The sequence below is a fragment of the Toxoplasma gondii genome, chromosome VIII (assembly GCF_000006565.2).
Source record: "Toxoplasma gondii ME49 chromosome VIII, whole genome shotgun sequence".
NCBI classification, from domain to species: Eukaryota; Apicomplexa; class Conoidasida; order Eucoccidiorida; family Sarcocystidae; genus Toxoplasma; species Toxoplasma gondii.
This window is the reverse complement of record NC_031476.1, coordinates 3,883,934-3,903,666: the sequence shown is the minus strand read 5'-3', so window position 1 is coordinate 3,903,666 and position 19,733 is coordinate 3,883,934. Positions and strand designations below refer to the sequence as shown.

Here is a 19,733-nt window from a genome sequence, read left to right as displayed (position 1 = left end):
GTTAAAACTGTTTCTCCCAGCAACGCTTTTCCCCGTGCTTCACTCTTCACTGAATGTGTGTACGATGTAGACTGAAAAGACGCAACAATGGATACAAGCTAGGACACTCGAATCTGCTTACGTCGTTGCCTCCGCTACGTTCGCACAAAAATATTTTTTGTGATAAGAGAGGGCGAGACACTCGTATACGCGTGCACTCAGAAAAAGGTATGAACACGCACACACTTTTCGTGTGAGTGCCTCAGCTATGTGTGCGAAGTCAAAGCGAGAATCTCCGCTTTTCGTTTTCAGTATCCTAGCTCTTCGCGGAACTTCATTAAATCGACAGCGAGGGTGTTTCTCGCATCCCTCCCTCAGCATCTTTTCTGCCTTCCTCTCACAGACACTCAGCGAGGCAATTGCCACCCTCCGTCTTCCTGTGCCGCATTCCGTCTTTTACCCTCCCTCCCTATCTGTTTTTTCTTCTTCTGCCTCTGTGCAGGTCGTCTTCCTTTTGCATTTGGTTCCCCCCACGCACCATCGCTGTCTTTTTTCTGCTTCCTCCTAAATTTATCTTTGTCTCTTATTCTGTCTTGGCACTTCTGCCGCATGCGCGCGACTCCGTCCCTTCACGCGTCTTCATCGTCGCTACCGTCTTGCAGCATGTCCGCGACGAGCTCTTCCGTCCACTTTGACTTCTTTCTGTCGCGCTTGTCCAATTCCTCCCCGGCGCTCTGGGCCTCGTCATCCGAGGAGTGTCTTCTCTCTCCTCCCGTCTCTCCTCCTACACGGCTGGTCTTCTTGCTCGGTTCCTTCGCCTCTCCCTCAGCCCTGTCACTGCCCTGGGTATCTTCTGTCTCTGTCGCCCCCACACCCCACAAACTGCGCGCCGCCAAAAGGCCCTCGCGCCCTCCTCGAGGGCATGGCCGCGCCCCCCTCTCATTCTCCCCGCCCAGCGGAGAGTCCGACGACAGAGAAGAGGCCAATCCGGACGAATGTTTTCTCTTCAATACACCAGAAAGCAGGCGCATCCCTGAGACGACACGCACACCACGAGGTCTGTCCACGCGCAGTGATTACTCTCTTTAAAGCCACACTTCCTTCTCTACATATATATATATATATATATATATTATATGTAGGGATACTTGGATAAAGAGTTCATGGCATGTGTATCAAGACGAGACAGAGTGGCAGTATTTAGAAGTCGGTCGCTGCGCAGAGACAGTAATACGAATGGCTAAACCAGAAACGTGGAGAACACGTAGCATACATATGTGTATAGAGGGCGATACGGAGACGTGTAGAGGCGTGTGTCCTCTGTCAATCAAAATTTGTAAAAAGTACTAGAGACGTCTCGTCGCCTTTCCTAATTCGAATACCACCCGGAAGAAACTGAAAGGCCTCTCTAATTTCCGCTCTCCCTTTGTCGCTTCCCTCGTTGCCTCACCTGCAAGAAGTTCGCTTCCTCCCTCTCCTTCGCGCGATTTTCCACCCTCGTCAGTCCCGCTGCTTTCAGCATCACTGTCGCTGTGGAGGCGCCCATCACCTGTTGTCGTTAACGCACGATCATCAGACATAGAGTCTCCATCGTCCTTGTCGTTTCGGACCTTGTTCTCAAGATCTGCATTGCTTGAAGACGTTCCTGTGCCCGCGCCGTTCCCGCCGAGTCTGAGGAGCCAGAGAGGACGAAAAGAAAATGTCGACAGACAACAAGCACAAACGCAGAGGAATGATACGGAAACAAGCGAGCCTGCATGACCTCCCCCCCCCTCCTCGACCCCTCCCTACCTAAGTGGAAAACGAAGCTCCTTCCCAAAGGCAGTCAGCTTATGTTCCCCTAGTTCCCAAACGATATGGAAATCACATACACATATAATTAGATATGCGCATATATATATATATATATATATATATATATATATATATATATATATATGCATGCAAGTAACGCTGCAACGATGACGCGCGTATTGTCGATGAGCCAGCAGAGCTATACGCACAAAAACACATGTCATGTGTTTCTTGTAGTTCTCTGCAGATCAAACTGAACAAGAACTTGAGACCTATAGAAGTGTACATATATATATATATATATATCTGTGTTGTGCGTTCTTGGCGTCTCACTTCAGCTTGACTGCGATCTTTTTGGGTCCTGCAAGTGCTGTTCCAACTCGGGTCGGTGAGGTCTCTTTAGGGCTGGTTTTCGCGTCTCCGTCCGGCACCCGTCGTCCTGGACTTAGTCGACGGTTCGATCGTTCCTCGTCTTTTTCTGTCGCCGGCCCTCGAGGATTTTCAAATGCCTCTGCAAGCTTCGCGCTGTTGTCGTCTGCTCGACGTCCCTCGCTCTTGTCGAGTCGCCTTTTCTCGGTCCGCCCCTCCTCGCCCGGGTCCCGCAGCCTCGTTGGCTTCGAAATCAGCTGCTTCTTCTCCGGGAAGGCCTTCAACAGAAAGGACTCGTCTTCGTCTTCCTCGCGGGTCTCGAACGGTCTCTGACTCCGATTATAAGACGAATGCGAGGCCGAGTTGGTCTTCCTTGACGTCAGCGAAGGCAGACTCGCGTGGTCCTCGTCCTCTTCGTTGTCGTCGTCGTATCCGTCGACAAGGGATGATGTGCACCTGCCACCACCCCAAAAAAGTAGTACAGTGACGAGGAGATAAATGGAGAGTGAAGCCGAAAATGGGAAGGCACGACTAAACAGAGTGGGCTCAGAACTGCTGAGACCCAGGACACAAGCGACAGAAACCTAACAACGAACGTGAGAAGTAAACACGTCCGAGAGCAATGACCTGCAGTTTTCTGCTTTCTACAGCCTACCGAGACAGACTGCGCCTGCCGCTGATCTCTTCCTCGTCGTCCTCGTCTGGGTCAGTGTTTCGCAGAGACAGAGAGGAGAAATTCTCCCGGCATCCACTTCCCTCCGACGGCGATTCCTCGTCTTCGTCTTCCTTGTCGTCAGAGAGGAACCAGGACTCCTCCTCTTCGTCATCCAACGACCTCTGCGAACAGAAGCAGAAGACAATATGATGCGAAAAATTTAGGTTTCCCCCATCAACTAAGAAGATAGTCGAGGTGACTGCGGAAGGAGACCAGACACCAACAAGGAAGGAAAGCTGCAGCAAAACGCGGAACAGAGGGAAGCCTTGCTTTTCCCAGCTTGACTTCTCCTGTGTAGCTCTCCGACATCCACTTGGACCCCTCGGCCTAACTTGTCCTGCATGTGGGCAACACTTCCTGAGCCAGCGCCCCGCCCTCGTTCTTCTGTTTTACCGTAAACTTCGCCTTCTACTCTTCACACAATACAACTTTTACCAATGTATGCAGAAACCTACATATACAGCCACGCTTGTATGCATTCATCAACAGAGAGAGATATATATATATCAACACTAGCATCCTTACAGATATATATATATATATATATATATATAAATGCATGTGTACGCACGTGCATATACCCAGCGACTTATATATATATATATATATATATATATACAGATTAGTGTGATATTTATGAATATCAACATCCATCTGAGGAGATCATCCTACATGTATGCATAAAAGAGTGAGCTCACATTTGGATCTCTACGAATAACTCGACCGAGACTGGACCGCAGAGAGTGAGGCGAGAGATTCCCGTCGCCTGCGTCGGACGAATTGAGGCCCGAGCCGGAGAAGAAGAAGTCCCTCGCGCCACTGCGTCCACTTCGAGGCGAGAGAACGCGAGAAGACGGGGAGAGGTAGTCCTGCGGCGATCGCAGATGCAGCGGCTGACTGGCGCAGAGCGACGGCTTCGCGACAAACTGGATGTACAAATCGTGTAGATCCTGAGAAAAAACGAGAGGCCTCGCACGCATGCAATCGTGCACGCGTTTGCTTTGCCGATGAACGAAGCCTAAAGAGATATGTCAGTCCCCGAGCGAGACCGCTTCCCTGCGAGAACACTCCAGACATGAAAAACAGCCGAAACCGCAGCAACTGCCACACACATCAGGTGTCCATACGGGCTTTCCACACATGTGTATTGGCACAGATTCACAAAAAGGCTGGAAAACAGAGTCACATATGTACTCGTGTGTGGAGACGTCTCTCCCTGGTTCAATAAACAGGCACCGCAGTCGGGCCACAGAACGGTCGGGAAGATCCCCCTCGGTCTGCAAAGCGATCCTTCTCACACGACCTTCCAGTCGTTCACATTTCCCGTTCGCCTCCATCTCCATTTTATTCTGACAGAACAGAAAGATCAGAGAGTCAGATGGACAGAGAGACGCCCCAGATGGTCGAGGGCACAGCACGGTGGTTGCGGCCGTCTTGAAGCGACGCTGTGAGGAACGAGAGGCGTTTCCCCACCTGAAGAGTTTGGCAGGGCCGGCGGCCTGTGGTCCGCATGGACTCTTGGATGTCTCCGATCCAGTGACGACAAAAATCATCCGTGAAAAGGAATTCTATCAAATGCAGAGAGTGACAAGGCGCCTGTGGAGCCGCGAACGTCGCTGCGCCCGCTGCGAGCGCTCGCAGACAATCCAAGATGACCGACGCGAGCAGCGAAGACTGCTGCCGTCGAGATGAAAAAAGCGAAACTGCGTACTGCTCTTCCTGCAAGAGAACGCAGAGAAACAGCAAAGGAAGTCAAACCGCAAAAAGCTCAACAAGTAAAAGCATGCATATCTGTACGTGTACAGACAGACAGACAGCTACAGATAGAGAAGCGTAAATAGATTTAGATACATATGGGACACGCAGATGCATATATATATATATATATATATATATACATATATATATATATAGAGAGAGAGATGAAATATAGACACATGTATATACATAAATACAGATGGATATAGATATCGACAGATAGATATGGACACCCAAAGAGACACAGATAGATAAAAATAGATAAATACAAACAGGCTGACAGACAATCCAGCAAACATACAGGCAGAGACATATGCATTACGGTAGAAACAGAGGTACATCTTGTAATTGATATATGGGAGTGAATCTCTGTTTTCGCAATGCATTAGATAAGCGAGGGTTGCAGGAGACTGGCTCGCGGCGGAGAAAGAAGCATTGAAAAGTGTCTCGCTTCTTCACAAAGAAGCTAAAAAAACCGTCCGCACTCCAAGGCAGTAAACGTCAAACCGAAAAAACAGAAGCACAAACCCCAGATGAGGAAAGGCTGGGAACGAAGGCTTGAGGAAACACACTAATCGAGCAAAGTCTCTCACCTTGAGCATCCAAATGATCGGTCGGAGGACCTTGTGCTGCACCAAATGTTTGTCCACGTATGCATCCTAAAACAGCAATACGCGACACCGGCAAAACAAATTAAACAAATCCACGGTGCGTGCCAGAATGCGCATTACGCCTGGGAAGGGTAAATGCGTCGATCCACTTCTCTTCATAGGTGCATGCAGATGCGCAAATTCGCAAAAATGTAGATAGATGGATATATAGATAGAAGTACAGATAGCAATAAAGTATATACAGACCAACATACGAATGGAATTCCATAGATGCCCGATACAACTGGAAGCGCTAACAAATTTTCATCTAGCTGCGAAATAGCACTCAAATACTTATGCATATACATTTACTTACCTGCAAAGACATAAATATCTCTAGACATATATTTATATATCCATGTATACATAAATATATACGTATATAGGCATTTATATACATAAACGCTTATGGAACCCTAGGGATATCGAGGGAAAGAGACCGGAGCACCATCGTCACTCGTGAAATCGATGATCGGGAAGGTGGTGTTTGACGAAGTCTCACTTTGAGGGAGATGCATGCGCGAATGAATTTGACGGCAAAGAGAGCAAGGAATTTATCAAACGTGGGCCGGAGTGAGGCGAGGATTGCCCGAATCGGAACCCGGTCTTTCTGGATGCGAATCTTGAAGCGATGCCTGGAGCCAAGACCGAGGAAGGAACATAACAAAAACAAGTTGAGGCGATTTCTCCAAACTGGTAAAGAAGCAAAGACCCGAAACATGGAAAAAAGCAGGAGACGCCACACTCAAATCACTACACACACCGGTCCAACACATCACGGATTTACGTCTATGCGCCTTATGTAGACATCCACGAATATTCATCGATGTATACGCATAAAAACACATACCTGATTATGCATATGCGTATATATATATATATATATATATGCAGGAAGCTTGTCCAGGTGAATGCGCTTGCGGTGCAGACGCGAGAAGGTCTCAGAGAAGTGAAGCACAGAGATGATGAATGCGACGGAGTGGAACGAGAGCAAACCAACAGACACACAGGAGATAAAAGGAAGAATTGGAGAGAGCAGGAAGACGAAATACGAATGAAAGAGACCACAAGGGAGCAGAAACTCACTTGTGGGCCGGGACGCAGTGCGCAAGAATTTCCAGAATCTGCTGCTTCGCGTGGTGCAGACGATGGAAATCGCCTGGTGGAAAAGTCAAGACACGTTAAAACACAATTCATCAAGATAGAGAACCCGCGTCCTTAGAGGTGTGGACGCGATATCACAAAGCACTCATAGTGTACAAAATGTCTCCGGTAGGGACTTGAGATCTTCTATTTATGCGTATATTTATAAATAAGACGCCGGAAGGCACTGAAGTAGATAGAACACCATATGGGATCATGTGTAGAGGGATCGACGTCTAATAGTGTTACACGTCGCTGGACCGTGAGGTATTTATACGCTCTGCATGTCGCCTGAAAAACATCTATCAACCTATGTGTACATAGATCCAGATATGGCATCTGAGGCCTAGTCTGTGTGTTTTGAGGTTTGTACTTGGAGTCATTTCGTCGGCGTTTAACGGCAGAAAGAGGGTCTGAAGCAGGCGGTCCATGACGCCTTTGTCGTAGAAGAGCATGTGGATTTCGTCCTTTTCCGGAAGTTCCATGACGGGACTGCAGACGACCTTGACGAGAATTTCCTTCACCTGAACCTGGACGGAGTCGCTGTGGCTCTTCTCTAGGGTCTCTGCGAGCAGAAGGAGGAGACGAGACTCCTGTTTCGCGTCGCTCTTCGCTTCCGAAAAGAAGGCCTGACGCAGCAGTTGAGGCTGGAGCTCCGCAAACGTGTTCAGAATCTCAACCGCCACGCACACTGGAGTGGGGTAAGGCAGCCCAGACAGATCGAGAGGATTCGGACGATACGTCTCTGCGCCGTCCGCCAGCAAAATCTCCTTTAGACGCTCTTGGTACTGCAAGGAAATGGGAGAAAAAGACAGAATGCCGGAGTAGACAGAACGGGACGCAAAGCAACGGCGCGACAGGGCGACGCACAGACAGAGGAGAGGACGGGGAAGACCGAAGGAGAGAAGAAAGTGGTGGAGAGAAACACAGGAAGAGCAAAGGGCGGAAAGAGAAAAAAAAAGAGCAGCACGGAGCGCGACAGGGAAAGGAGATGGCAAACGAGGAGAGAAACGATGTGGCGACCGATAGAGCGAGGGGAGGAAGGGGAGAAAGAGAAAAGAAGAGAGGCGCTCTGGTGCGTATCACGAGGCAGTCTGCGTAGAGCATCAGCGGGTGGAAGGGAAAGGCATCCTCCCAGAACGTCGAGTTCAGAAACAAATTCCTAGACCGTCTCGAACTCGACTCGCGGGAAAATCGCATTTCTCCCTGCCATCTGCCACCTCCCATTTGTCGCCGTTTTTGCAGACACGTCGCTCTACCAACTGAAACGACTTTTCATTAACCTTCAACATGCATCGTTGGCTCAATACAAACGCATCTGCATGCGTACACTAATGCATGCGTATACCAGCAGATGGGCTCGAAGAGCCATGCACGACCGAAGTGGAGGGGTGCGAGGCCTACCTCCTCAGCCTTCTTGTTGAGAGGAAGAAAAACTTGGTTCCAGTTCGCGACGGCGGCAGAGGTGCCGTCGAGGTATCCACGAAGCTCCAGAAGAATCATGTGTTGCTTGATTTGCGTGAAGATCGAGTGTTTCTCGAGCATCTGCTGCTGCAGCAGCTTCGAGAGATTTTGCAAGAGCTCCCGGAGAAAGAGAGCAGCCATAAAGTCCTCGCTGAGGCGCTCGCGGAGCACGGCGAAGCAGGATGAGCTGAGACTCTCATTCGATTGCACACCCACGAGGCTGTGGGAGGAATACGAAGAGAAAGAAGACGGAGACGAAGGGCACCCAGGAGGCGACTGGCAGTCGCGAAGAAGAAGTCGCAACACTTCTTGAATGTTGCAAGCCAACACTGACTGAAGCCGATTGATCGCAGCCTCGTCCAAATACCTCGTAATCGCCACATCCTGAACACCAAACAGAAGATAAGCACATGTAAACAAATATTTACACATACACATCACTAAATACCTGCATAAAAATATTCATTCAGCAAATACACATTCGAATGTACATTCAGGAAATAAATACATACAATTCCATACGCTATATATATATATATATATGAAGATCTGTCTGACGAGATGGTGCATTTTCACACACGAAAAACCTGATAAAAAGGCGTTTCTCCTTGGCCTCAGCAGGAAGGAGACTACACTGGAACCCGGGTGCGAGATACGGAACGACGATGTCGAGGTCGAAGCACTCGGTAACGGAAGAGGTCTGCCGCGTTCCACCAACAAGCAATACGTATATACGTACAGACGAGCGTGACGACAGAGTGAAATCGAACGAGCAGCCTTGTGAAGGTAAATACAGAGACGCAAAGAATCACTCGTGTCCGCACATTCACACAGTTGGAAATGTCCCACATCTCTGTGTACGAGGCATTCCTCGATGCATACAAACATTGCAGGAATGATCGCAAAAGTATGGATATACAAATTTATCATACGGCCTTCCCATCCTGCATGTTGCATGCTCAGAAGAGCGAGACTCCGAAGGCACTAAATGCACATACAAATGTGTATACTTGCGCGTCCGCATGTTATATAACCGTTAGCATGCGTAGACCTAAACACATGCATATATATATATATATATATATATATATATATATATATATATATATGCATGTGTGGACTTATCCTTGATGGCCGGTATCCGAGGCAAGCTGTTCGTCTGGCTGTTTGTCGATTTCTGGCCTCCTGTTTTCCATGCGTTAACGGCTCTCTCTTGTCTTCTGTCTTAAAAGGACAGGGAAGTCGCTTCTCTGCTTACTTTGAGATACATGAGCCTGTAATGGAGGTGGACGTGGCTAGTGAAGACAGGGTCCTCGAGTTGAATGACATTGTGGAACTGAGCTTTGTGCGCGAAGAACTCGCTGTGTCGCATCTCCATGCCTTGGTGAAGCAAGTCTTGATCATCTACACCAATACAGTGATTCCCATGGCCAGCAAACCAAACCGAAATCACAAATGCTTCTCAGTCAAAGGCTTCCAGATAGAATGGATCGCGGAAACAGATCACTCACACATCAACTTGTCTGACATGCTTAAAAGCATAGAAATATATATATATATATATATGGATTTACTTATTTAAGGCAGGGACACAAAGGATCGAGAAAGTGTTAAAACCACAGCCTGCCCAGAAACAAAGAGCACGTGTGGTATGCGCCAGGTCGCAATGCATTTTGCAGGCGGATGTATCGAGGAGTCGATGATGTACAGCAATGCACACCAGCGCGGTATATACTTACAAAACGTCGAACAGAAGCGTTTTAGCGCCCTTCATGGGAGCAAAAGAATTCAAAAAAACCCGGATCAAATCTGAGTTGCAAGTGACTTATTTTTCCACCTTCATGACACTTCAGTCGCGTGGCCGCAAAACGCCAATAGACGCTGATCACAAGACGCCGCGCATGCACGCGCCTATGAGGAGGATATACCGTGAGGAGATGTGGTTTTCATCACAGGGGAAAGGCTACATTCGATTGAAGAGCGGCAGTCGTCTTTTCTAGCTTCTGCAGCTAAAACTTGTTGCCTATACAGAAACAGTCTTTTGACCTCAAGTGGCCAGGTACGGGTCTTACATTCCAGAGACTTGAGGACGTCGGGCCAGAACTCGTCGCTGAGCAGAACCTCCAAGGCGTCGATGTGGCCGCTCCAAAAAACCACTGTGGAACAAAGACAGAGAAGAGAAAAACATGGGTAAACGATGCAGAGGAAAGCGAAATCTAACATGTGTGCTTCTCTCCATGAGACACTTCGCCGAGCACAGCCCTCCATAGCAAACTGCCTTCCACGGCCGCACCAGACAACGATCACGACACGCAGTCTTGCAGGAGGGTCTCGTCCTCAGAGATCAAACTGTGAATCCGTATTGCTGTTCGGCGCGTTCAAAAATAGGAGACGCAATAATACCTAGGACACTGAAGATGACTCCAGTTACGACGCAGAAAAACAAGATCTGTTGTATACATCTATATGTGCATCGTATACAAAGACATATATAAATACATAAATATAGAGACATTGAGCATTGATGGTTATATCTTCCTTTGTCCCAAGACGGTGGATACCGTGGGGAGATCTAGATAAAGAGATAGATCTAGATAAATAGAGATAGAGATAGATGCATCTGAGTAGAAAGATAGACAGACACTGGGATCTGGGTGTGTTATTCGGAAGGAGAGTGTTGTTTGTGTCGATTTCGCGTACGCATTTTTCGAATGATGAAGGCGATTTGCTTCAGCTGCTCGATTTTCTCGGCTGCGATGCACTTTCGCATGAATGCAAAGAGCAGATAAAGCCAGTGACGCCCCAGGACGTCCAGCAGCACAAGTTCTCCCGTCTGCGGATGCGGCAGCTGCAGAACAAGCAGAGAAAGAAATCCCAAACCTCCCTCAAAATCAGCCTCCGAACTACGCCTGCCACACATGCTCCAAAATCCCTGATTGGAAACTCCAACAGAACCTCCACAACATGGCGATGCATTAATTGGCAGAGAATGCGAGGCAACCTGGGATGGAGATACGAATCCAGCGAGAGCGAACAAGAAAGAGAAGTCGGTCGGCGCACAGTGGGAAAGCGGCAAACAGAGAGGCGGCCAGCTCGTGATCTGGAGATGGCCAGCGAGGCAGCGCGATGCCGGCGAACAGAAACGCATGCACTGCACCTTTCCTCTATATGCAACGGGGAGAGCAGATCACCATTCCGATTTCTTTGTCAATTTACCGTATGGCGGATGTGAATTTGTATAACAGAGAAACTTGAAAAACCCAAGAAGCCTCCGCTCGCTGGCCAGAGACAGACCAACACATCGACTGATTCCGGCAGCGCCAGACAGAAACCTGTTTTTCTTACGTCGAATTCCATTCGTGTCATCAGCATGTGTAGATTGTCCTCGTTCGGTGTCTCGAGGATGTGGTGAGGTATGGATTCTGCGCCGTCTAGGCCGACAAGAGAGTCGACACCGGCCTCGTCTTCCTCCTCTTCATCGTCCCTCTCGTCTTCTACTCCTTCCTCAGTGCTTCGCCTAAATCGCCCCAGCGCGCCCTGGCGTCGGCCACATTCTCGCTGCTCCTCTTCGGCTGCACCAAGCGTCCCCTCGTCTCCTTCTTCTTCCTCTTCTTCCTCCGTTCCTCCCGCACACCGATCCGGGGCCTTCAGAGTCATGTAAGTCCTGAAACGCGAATCGAGCAGAGACAGCGGGCAGTGGAGGGGCATGCCGCGCAACGGGGGAACTGGAGAGAAGAAAAGCGAGCGAACAAGCGGCGGGTACGAGTCCTCAAATAAACATGACTTGCTACAGACAAAGTCGCCGGGAGATATGGGTGAGATGAAATTCCCCCACATTATCTGCACACCTACACATGCACATATATGCGTATATACATGTATACATACATATCGGGAGAGAGACAGAACTCCAGACACCTGCCAAGGGTTTGAGAGACGGCAGGATAGACCAAAACGTCGAAACTTGTTCCGACTCTCCGTGATGTCCTCTCTAGGCCGGATTCCTCTTGAGCCCTCTTGAGACATACCAGCAGGCGAAGCAGCCGTGGGGATGCTGAAAGGATAGGGCTCGATAGACATCTCCTGTTCGTCCTTCTTGCCAAGTGATGATGGAATCTGGAAGGAGAGAAAAAGCAAGCAGGCATACCGAGAACATGTCGATGCGGCTGCTCTAAAGATTATGATCGAAAGGCCCGTCTTGCGCTGCAGCGATTCTCCCTTAAGATCCCCGAGCGCCTTCCTGGTGGTCGTACCCGTCTCTCGCGCTCCTGTTAAACAAGTTGCGAATTGCCGTCGCCACAAAATGATTTCCTTCTTCCCCTCCTCTCTTGGTCCATCTCGTTATGCCTCTGGAGTTCTCTTCAAACCTGTTCTCCTCTCCGACCTCTCGCATCATTGCCCTCTCCCTTTTCTAGACCTCGCTCCGCGCTTCCTCACCTTTCTGATGCTGGTACGCATAATTGCTTCCGATTGCTGTGTCCACGTACACCTTCCCGTTCTCTTCGTCTTCGACTATAAGCCGAGCCATGCCTGTCTCGTCGTCTTCGTCTCTCTGGCCCTCGCCTGCTTCGTCGTCGCGTTCCAGACCTCGCTCGAGATAGAGACTCGACCTTTCGTCTTCTCGCCCTCCTCCGTCGCCAGCAGCGGCCGTGCCTCTTCCCTCAGTCACGTAGAAGTGGCCTGTCCCTTTGTCGATCCACCGTCCCTGAAGGAGACCAGTGGGGAGAGGAGAATGGAGAAAAGTTTGGAAGTAGACGGGAACAATGTTGTGAAGAACGAGAGGTTTTAGGCTACCGAACATCTTTTGAATGAAAGAACACCACCCAAGAAAGGGTTTGAGTTCGAAGTGCTACAATTGAATTTCAACGGATGCCGTGCACAGTAACATCAACTTCCTGTCCTTTCGAAACAAATCGTGGCATTCTCGCCTTCACCAGACCTTGAACTTTTCCAACACAAATCTCACTCACAATGAGAAAACGGAGACGTGAAACCTTGGAAACCACGACTTCTCTGGAGACGTACCATCTCATCGACTTCGTAAAGTTTCACTCTCCTGCAGCTGAGATTGAGGGAGTTGACGGGATGAAGTCTCGGGGTTTCCTCTTCTTCTGTCTTCCTTCGTTTCTTTTTCTTGTCCTCGTTGCGGTGAATGGAGTGGCCTCTCGCGCTCTGCTTCGCCTTCATCGCCATCTCTCGGCGTTTCGACACCTTCTCTTCTTCTCTGACCGCCGCCGCTTCTCCAAATTCGGTTCCAGAAAGATCTGCATGCGTAGCAACCTCCATCTCTCCCTCCTCACTCCCCTCTATCCCTCGTCGTTTCTTTTCCCCATCGAAGCCCGCATTCGCCCCCATGTCATCCCCCCCGACTCTCCTGCTTTCCTCCTCGCGCTTCGAGTCTACTCCCTCCTGTTTCTCTCCCTCTTCCTTCTCCCCAATCGCCTTCTCTCCCTCTGCCTTCTCGTCTTCTTCCTCGCTCTCCTCACTGGAGTCTTCCTCCTGGAGCTTGTCCCCCGCTAGGATCTCTGTCTCGGGCTTCTTTGAAAACTGGAAGTAGGCAAAGTGTTCAGAGACATACTGTCGCACGACCTCTGGCGGCGAGTGAAGAAGAATGTCGGGGCGAAGACCAGGAGGCAGAGCATCGCTCATGTTAACCCCGGCGCGTGCCGCAGCTCGAGACAGAGGGCGCGCATGCGAGGCGGGAAACGCAAGAGCGGGAGACGAAGACTGACGTGGAGACTCTGAGTGTGGTGAAGACTCTGGAGATTGCAAAGATGCAGAGACAGCTGAAGAGGATTCGAACGAAGAAGCTGCTGGGACACATGCATCTGCGAAGGCACCATTCGGTGCCGTCGACGCAGACGCAACAGCGGAGAATTCGGAAAAAGAGGTAGGCGCGAAACTCGCCTCGCTACTCGTGGAAACAGAAGCGGCAGTGAGGTCCAGGTTCGTGTCGGTGGGAGACCGCCCAGGATCGGTGGCCTGGGTCGCGTCAAAAAACGGCAAAAGGTCCGTTCCTTCCTCGACTCCAGCATCGTCGTCGGGTTTCTCTGGAGGAGAGCAGAGAGTCGATGGTGAGAACTGGCTGCCTGCCGTAGGTCCAAGAGCTGTCGAAGAAACCCCAGGGTCACCTGCGGAAGCCCCAAAGAGTGAAGAGGGTACGGAGGGCGAAAGCGTCTCCGGTTCTCCCGTAGGTGAGGTGAAACACCCCGAGGGAGAACACGACGTTCCTTCAACATCGACAGCCTCACCTTCCCCTCCAGTTAGGGGTGCCCTTGGTTGTTCTTCCATCTCGACGTCTTCCGCCTCTTTTGCCCCGGCACGAAAGAGTCCTGCTTGCTCTCGATCGCCTCCTGGCCTTTCCCCTCCCATCAGTTTTTCTCCGGCAAGTTCGCCGGTCTTCTTCTCGCCGTTTCGCCCCTCCCAGCAGTCGCTTCGTTCCGAGTTTTCCACGTTGGGGGTCGAACAGACGCCGCCTGTCTGCTCGCGACAGCCGGTTCCCCCCTCTTCCAAGTGGTTCCGCATGCCAGAGTCGCACAGCGCGTCTCTCCCTCCTCCTGTACACGGCGGCATATCTCCGTCTGTCTGAGTAGTTTCCGAAAACGCAAGCTGACCTGTTTCCGCTCTCCCGGCTTCGTTCGGTGGACGACAAGGCGTCTCCTCGGAAAGGCATCTGAGGCCCAAGCTCGGCGCAGGAGTGTGGGGTGAACCCTCGGGGTCCCCCGTTCGTGCCATTCTCTCGAGCAACAAAGAAAGACGAGAGGAAGGAGACGAAAACGGCAGGTCTGTGCCACGCCTTGTCTTCCCGCCTTTGTTCCTCTGACTCTTCCTCTCGGCCACACGCGGGTTCTCAGGGTCTTTCTGGTACTCGGAAAAGCATCTGTGAGAGGAAAGGGAAGTCCTGTACACGGAGCATGCGCGGGAAAAACACAGGCGAAACAGTGAAAAGAGGAGACAGAGGAAGACACGAGCTGATCGGATCAAGAGGACAGACAGCGTTTCTTCTGAGGGGTGCGACAAGCCGCAAGGGCATGACGAGCCGCAGGGGGGAAACAACACTCGTGGCGGAAAGCACAGAAGGCAGATAGGGGCGCTGAGAAAGAGAGAAAAGGCGGCGGGGAAGAAAAAACGGAATGACAGCAAAGATTCGAGCAGCAAAAAAAGACAGAAAAAAAGAGAGGAAGCTAGAGGCCAAAAGACCGGAAATCGAGGCAGATGCTGTGAAACTGTCACACGACTCACATTTTAAACAAATGTGAAAGTTCACACGTCAGTTAAGCAGACAAAGGGAAGACGGGGAACCGGAGTAGGAATTTTCCGCCCACATCAACCAGCAAAGAAAACGACGGTGGTGAGTTTGAAGGCTGGACAACAGTCGCGTGCTCGAAAGCAGAAGAATGTCGTTTTTCCCGTTCGCACACTCGGGGGAAAGTCTCTTGGATGACGAGCGCCTCCAGTTCGTTCTCCTTTATGCATCCCAACTCTGCTGCTGGTTTCTCAAGTTGAGAGGGACGGAAGGTGCGCAAAAGGAACTGCGAACAAGAGCACGAGCAACAGCTCTGAAACATGCGCTGGCTTGAGCGAAAAGGGTCGACAGAAGACAAAGTCTGCAGCCTCGATAGCGGAAAACAACAGAGAATGTCGATGAACGCAAAGGAGTGTTCAGCGATGGAAAACGACGAAAGACCAGACGGTAGACGGACGACAGGAGAGGAAAAATGCAAGAGCGTTAGACGGAAAAGACACTACAACTCCTCTGACCACTGCTGGGACACGCACGGGTACAGCGGGCTCAGAGAAAAAGGGGGTTCTGGGGAAAACGGAAAAATCCTGAGTTCTACAGGACGCGCGGCCCCGTTTCGAGCGGTGCAACGTCTTCGAGCGTCGCCATCTTTTCGGCTGGGGTCGAAGACGTTCCTCCCAAAAAAACAAGAGACGGGCGGAGTCTTCTCAAGAATGCAAAAAGCCACAACGAATGGTCATCGAGTGCGCGGCCTCTGCTCTCAGTCACCGCAGCACACGCCAGCTGCAGGGTGAAAAGCCGCGTAGTTCATGGTGAACAGTAGAGACTACTCGACAAAAAAGCATTTAACGGCTGTGGGCCGCCACAAAGATGTAAGGGAAAGAGGAGTGAACGAGAGAGTGCCTGAAGGGAGAAGAGGGTCTCAGCGGCCCCCCAAAAAGCACGCTCCGTTTCCCGTCTTGGATGTGTTTTCCTCGCCGTGTCAGATTATTCCCTCACGCCGCAACCCGCTCGTGGCCAAAACGGTGAAGGAACTCCCCAGATGCTCGCGAAAACAGACTGGCTGAGTCGTCCAGATGCCAGGAAACAGAAATCTGTAACAAACAGGATGCACGTTCGGCGTGTTGGCATGGAGTCCGGGGAGGAGCGGACGAAAAAGCGCCGCCCTGTGAAAATTGAGGGAGGTGTCTCGAGGGAGAGGTGAAAAAGACCAGAATTAGAGGGGGAAAAGGATCTCTAACGGTATCCTAGTCATGCAAAGCAGCACTCGAGAAACCTCCCTTTCACCTGTAGAAAAACGCTCAGCTGGCGACAGTGCGCGCCCTCGTAGTCCTACTGCAAGAAAAGGAGGTAGGAAGGAGACGACGTCTCAGCCGTCCATTCAGGCAACGCTTGCCCGCCAGCTTTCGCAGACGGCTGGAAAAATAGCCCGGTTACTCGAGTGACTCTTTTTGCGAAAGGAGTCGACGGCTGGAGAAGGTCGAGAATATTCCCACGAGAGCTAGAGAGTGAGGGGAAACCAGACTGGTAAAGACAGGAATCAAGCGAGAAACAAGCCTAGCCCAACAACACAGTGTGTAAGTCCCCCCAAATAGAAAAACTATCGCTTCTGCCACCAGCATGGCGTTTGCCAGACAGGGGACGTTCTCGATGCTTATACACGAGAAATCATCACCGTCAGTACAAGACTAAGCGGTGAACACGCAAGACCACCATGAAAAGAAGACAAGAGCAAAGGGCGGGAAATCTTCCACGACGACTAAGGGTGGTGAATTCCTACCCGTCAGAACTGGAAGAAATGTTTCAAAGGATTCTTTACGTCCCCGTCATTCGGACCCCACTCGGCTAAAGTATGTACGACCACACATGTAGAAGAGGGTCACAACAGGGTACCTAACAGGCACGGGCGCGCCAAGTGCGATCTCGGTCCAAACGATTGAGGGGATAAATGCCGCTGAAGACTCACTCCACTTGCTGTCTCTCCGTCGAATTTCACTGGACCGGTATCACAGCTGTTCTTTATCGGAATCGGACCGGACGTCGAAATAATGAAAATCTGTAGGGGGTTTCGATCGTGCGTGTTTTCTTCGTCACCGTTGCACGCGTTTGCCGAAGGCGTACGTCTCGCTTGTGCGTGCTCGTGAGCACAGAACTCAGGCTCCCGGCAAATATGCTGACGGAAGGCCTACATTTATCGGAATACTACTTACACGAAAGCACTGCAAGAATGTGTGCAGTTTTCTATGGAAGACTGGCATGTACCACGGACGCTACGAAGTGCATCGACGGCGCCGTACATATTGTTGGTCAACAGTATGTTCGTCAGAAAGGCACAGCTTGAAGGAAGTAGACTAACGATGGAAGCTCCTGAAAAAGGTCACTGAAATCAAGCACGTGCTAGTTTGTGTGGCCGTCGTAGGCTCTTACTCTGTTTCAGAGAAGCAATTGTACTTTAGATTGGTGTCATCCATCGTCTTGTCTCATCAATCCCGTTATAAGGGGCCTTTCTCATAAATCCAGTTATAAGGGGTCTTTCCATTTTGAAGCTACAGAAAATGTTGTCTAAAGCATATCGCCTGTGTTGGTAACACCCGTCTCCAGGACGGTGTTAACGGTTGTTGGCTCATCCAAAGCGCCCAACAGGCAGTCAGCACACCAAACGATATGGATTGATGCATTGTGTTATCTGCTAAAGTGAAAACCATCCGCTACACGGCTAATCTTGGAATTCGCTCAGCGACTCTCGATAAAAAGCTTCAGAGAAAAGGCGAAAGCGCGTTCTCGCCCGTCGGAGGATCAATCACTTCCAACACCTTAGCATCTTTACCTCCTCAACTGGAGGAAACCGTGGTACGTCTACCTATTGCCACTACGGGGCGTTAACCTGCCGCCTAAAACCAGATTCAGACTCTTACGCGGAGTGTGTTCGACTTGGTACAGGACTATTGTCTGCTTCCCTTTAGTTCTGTGGACTGCAATTGGGCGTCAGAAGAATTATCATTGTTCGGGTTCAACATCAAAACTTTCGTGGCGTGAAGAGCTGACGGGCCCGTAAGGTACGTGACGACACCAGGTGGAGTCTGCACGAGGCAAAAACAATTGATGCGTGACGAAAAACCACAGGCGATCTCCCTTACTTCAAAGCAGCATATATCTGCAACACGGCAGCTCTCGAAAAGCAGTTGCCGCGGACATATAACGCAGGGAATCGACCAGAAACCAACTGAACAAGTCGGTCTAGTCGCAGAAATATCTAGAACGAAGTCAACTATGCACCAGAGACCAAAGGAGATACCAATCCCCAAGAAAAGGTACGCAGTGCCGTGCTAGCAACAGAGCCGCTGAAGTCGATGCAGCGGAGATAGCCACTTTAACATTAAAAGTGGGTTTTTTCAACAGTTGTAGTATCAGGGTCCTTCCGTGAACCAGATGGTGTGTTCTTGAGGCTGCATCCCAACATAATTGTCTTGTTCTTTTCTGGGAAACCTCCCTTGGGGACCACGAGCTTAGCGGCGCCAGTTTCCTTGTCCACTGCTAGCCACGTCTCGTCGAAGTTGAGTAACACGTCAGTCACGTTCACTACCGCCGTACAGTCCTCTGCGTCGCAGAGGAGGGCAGTGAGAGGTGATTCCGGGCTAGGCTGCAGTTGACCTTCGAAGCCACATTCGACAGTCAGAGTGTTGTTATCGGAAGTCAGCGTTGCCACCGGTGTTCCGGAGTTGGTGTTGTTTTCTGTGCCGTATGAGCAAGTCATGACATTTTCCTTCAGTATGGACCTTTCAGCCGCCACTTGTAGAGTCACCACACCTGTTCGAGCCCCCAGACACTTCTTCCGCCTTTGGTAGGCATCCTACAAAGAACTTCTTGTCAGATAATGGCAAGTAGGCTCGTGGAAGTGTTAGACAATTCGTCGTGAGTCCGTCACCACTTGTGCTCCACTATAGCAACCTCTCTGGGACTGGACACAATAATTTTTTAATTTCTCCCCCGGGATTGGTTTTGCACTCTTTCAAATCGTTCGCATCTTTACCCGCTGAGCATACCATCGCTTTCTCACCAGCTACAAACTCATAATTGGCGGGACAGTTGACGCTAACTGTAGGTTTAGACTCAGTTATGAACGCATTAGTGGTGACTCCCGTGTTTACTCCATGAGCTGCATCGTCTGGACAAGTGCAGGTCGTATCATTGTCAGAATCATTGCATGTCTCTTCAATTGCCGTAGGATTCTGTTGTCTTTCCATGGCAATCGCCAATAGGAACAGATGTGTTACGGAAAGAAGGAAAAATACACCCAAGGCCAGCTGCGCCGGGCCTGCAAAGAAGCCTTCCGCTCCATGGCTGCAAGAACAGAGTCTATATGTACGTAAAAAAAGTGCCTCAGAGAGAAAGGGTTGGCGTGACTCAGAGAAAAGCTGCCACTGTTGATTGTGATATACCTAGCAGTTCTGACAACCTGTCTGGAACCATGTGGAACAGCTCATGCCCTAGGGGGCACCCTGCTTGTTGCACGGCGACAGATCCGCCGGTTTCTGTAGCTGATGACCATCCGTTTGTGGCGGGTCCTAAAGTCGGTCACGCTATTATGTCTTGCTATCCGCCGGGGGCCTGTACAGGA

The 19,733-nt window shown here is 50.4% G+C and overlaps 2 protein-coding genes across 2 annotated transcripts; both read right to left on the bottom strand.

Annotated features, from left to right (window-relative positions):
• Positions 1 to 608: 608 nt before the first annotated feature.
• On the bottom strand, positions 609 to 14,607 carry TGME49_272550 (hypothetical protein; the record flags this gene model as incomplete). Its single annotated transcript, XM_018781666.1, has 18 exons — positions 609 to 1,012; positions 1,430 to 1,650; positions 2,107 to 2,598; positions 2,798 to 2,979; positions 3,556 to 3,807; positions 4,331 to 4,576; positions 5,209 to 5,274; positions 5,768 to 5,900; positions 6,352 to 6,424; positions 6,782 to 7,196; positions 7,813 to 8,256; positions 9,131 to 9,276; positions 9,945 to 10,028; positions 10,573 to 10,720; positions 11,218 to 11,536; positions 11,901 to 11,988; positions 12,310 to 12,577; positions 12,898 to 14,607. 18 exons carry the CDS (start codon positions 14,605 to 14,607, stop codon positions 609 to 611), a joined length of 5,691 nt encoding a protein of 1,896 aa, XP_018636702.1.
• A 3,884-nt stretch (positions 14,608 to 18,491) lies between these two features.
• SRS31B (SAG-related sequence SRS31B) lies at positions 18,492 to 18,869 on the bottom strand (the record flags this gene model as incomplete). Its single annotated transcript, XM_002365848.1, has 1 exon — positions 18,492 to 18,869. The coding sequence occupies one exon, from the start codon at positions 18,867 to 18,869 to the stop codon at positions 18,492 to 18,494; it is 378 nt and encodes a 125-aa protein (XP_002365889.1).
• Positions 18,870 to 19,733: the final 864 nt, after the last annotated feature.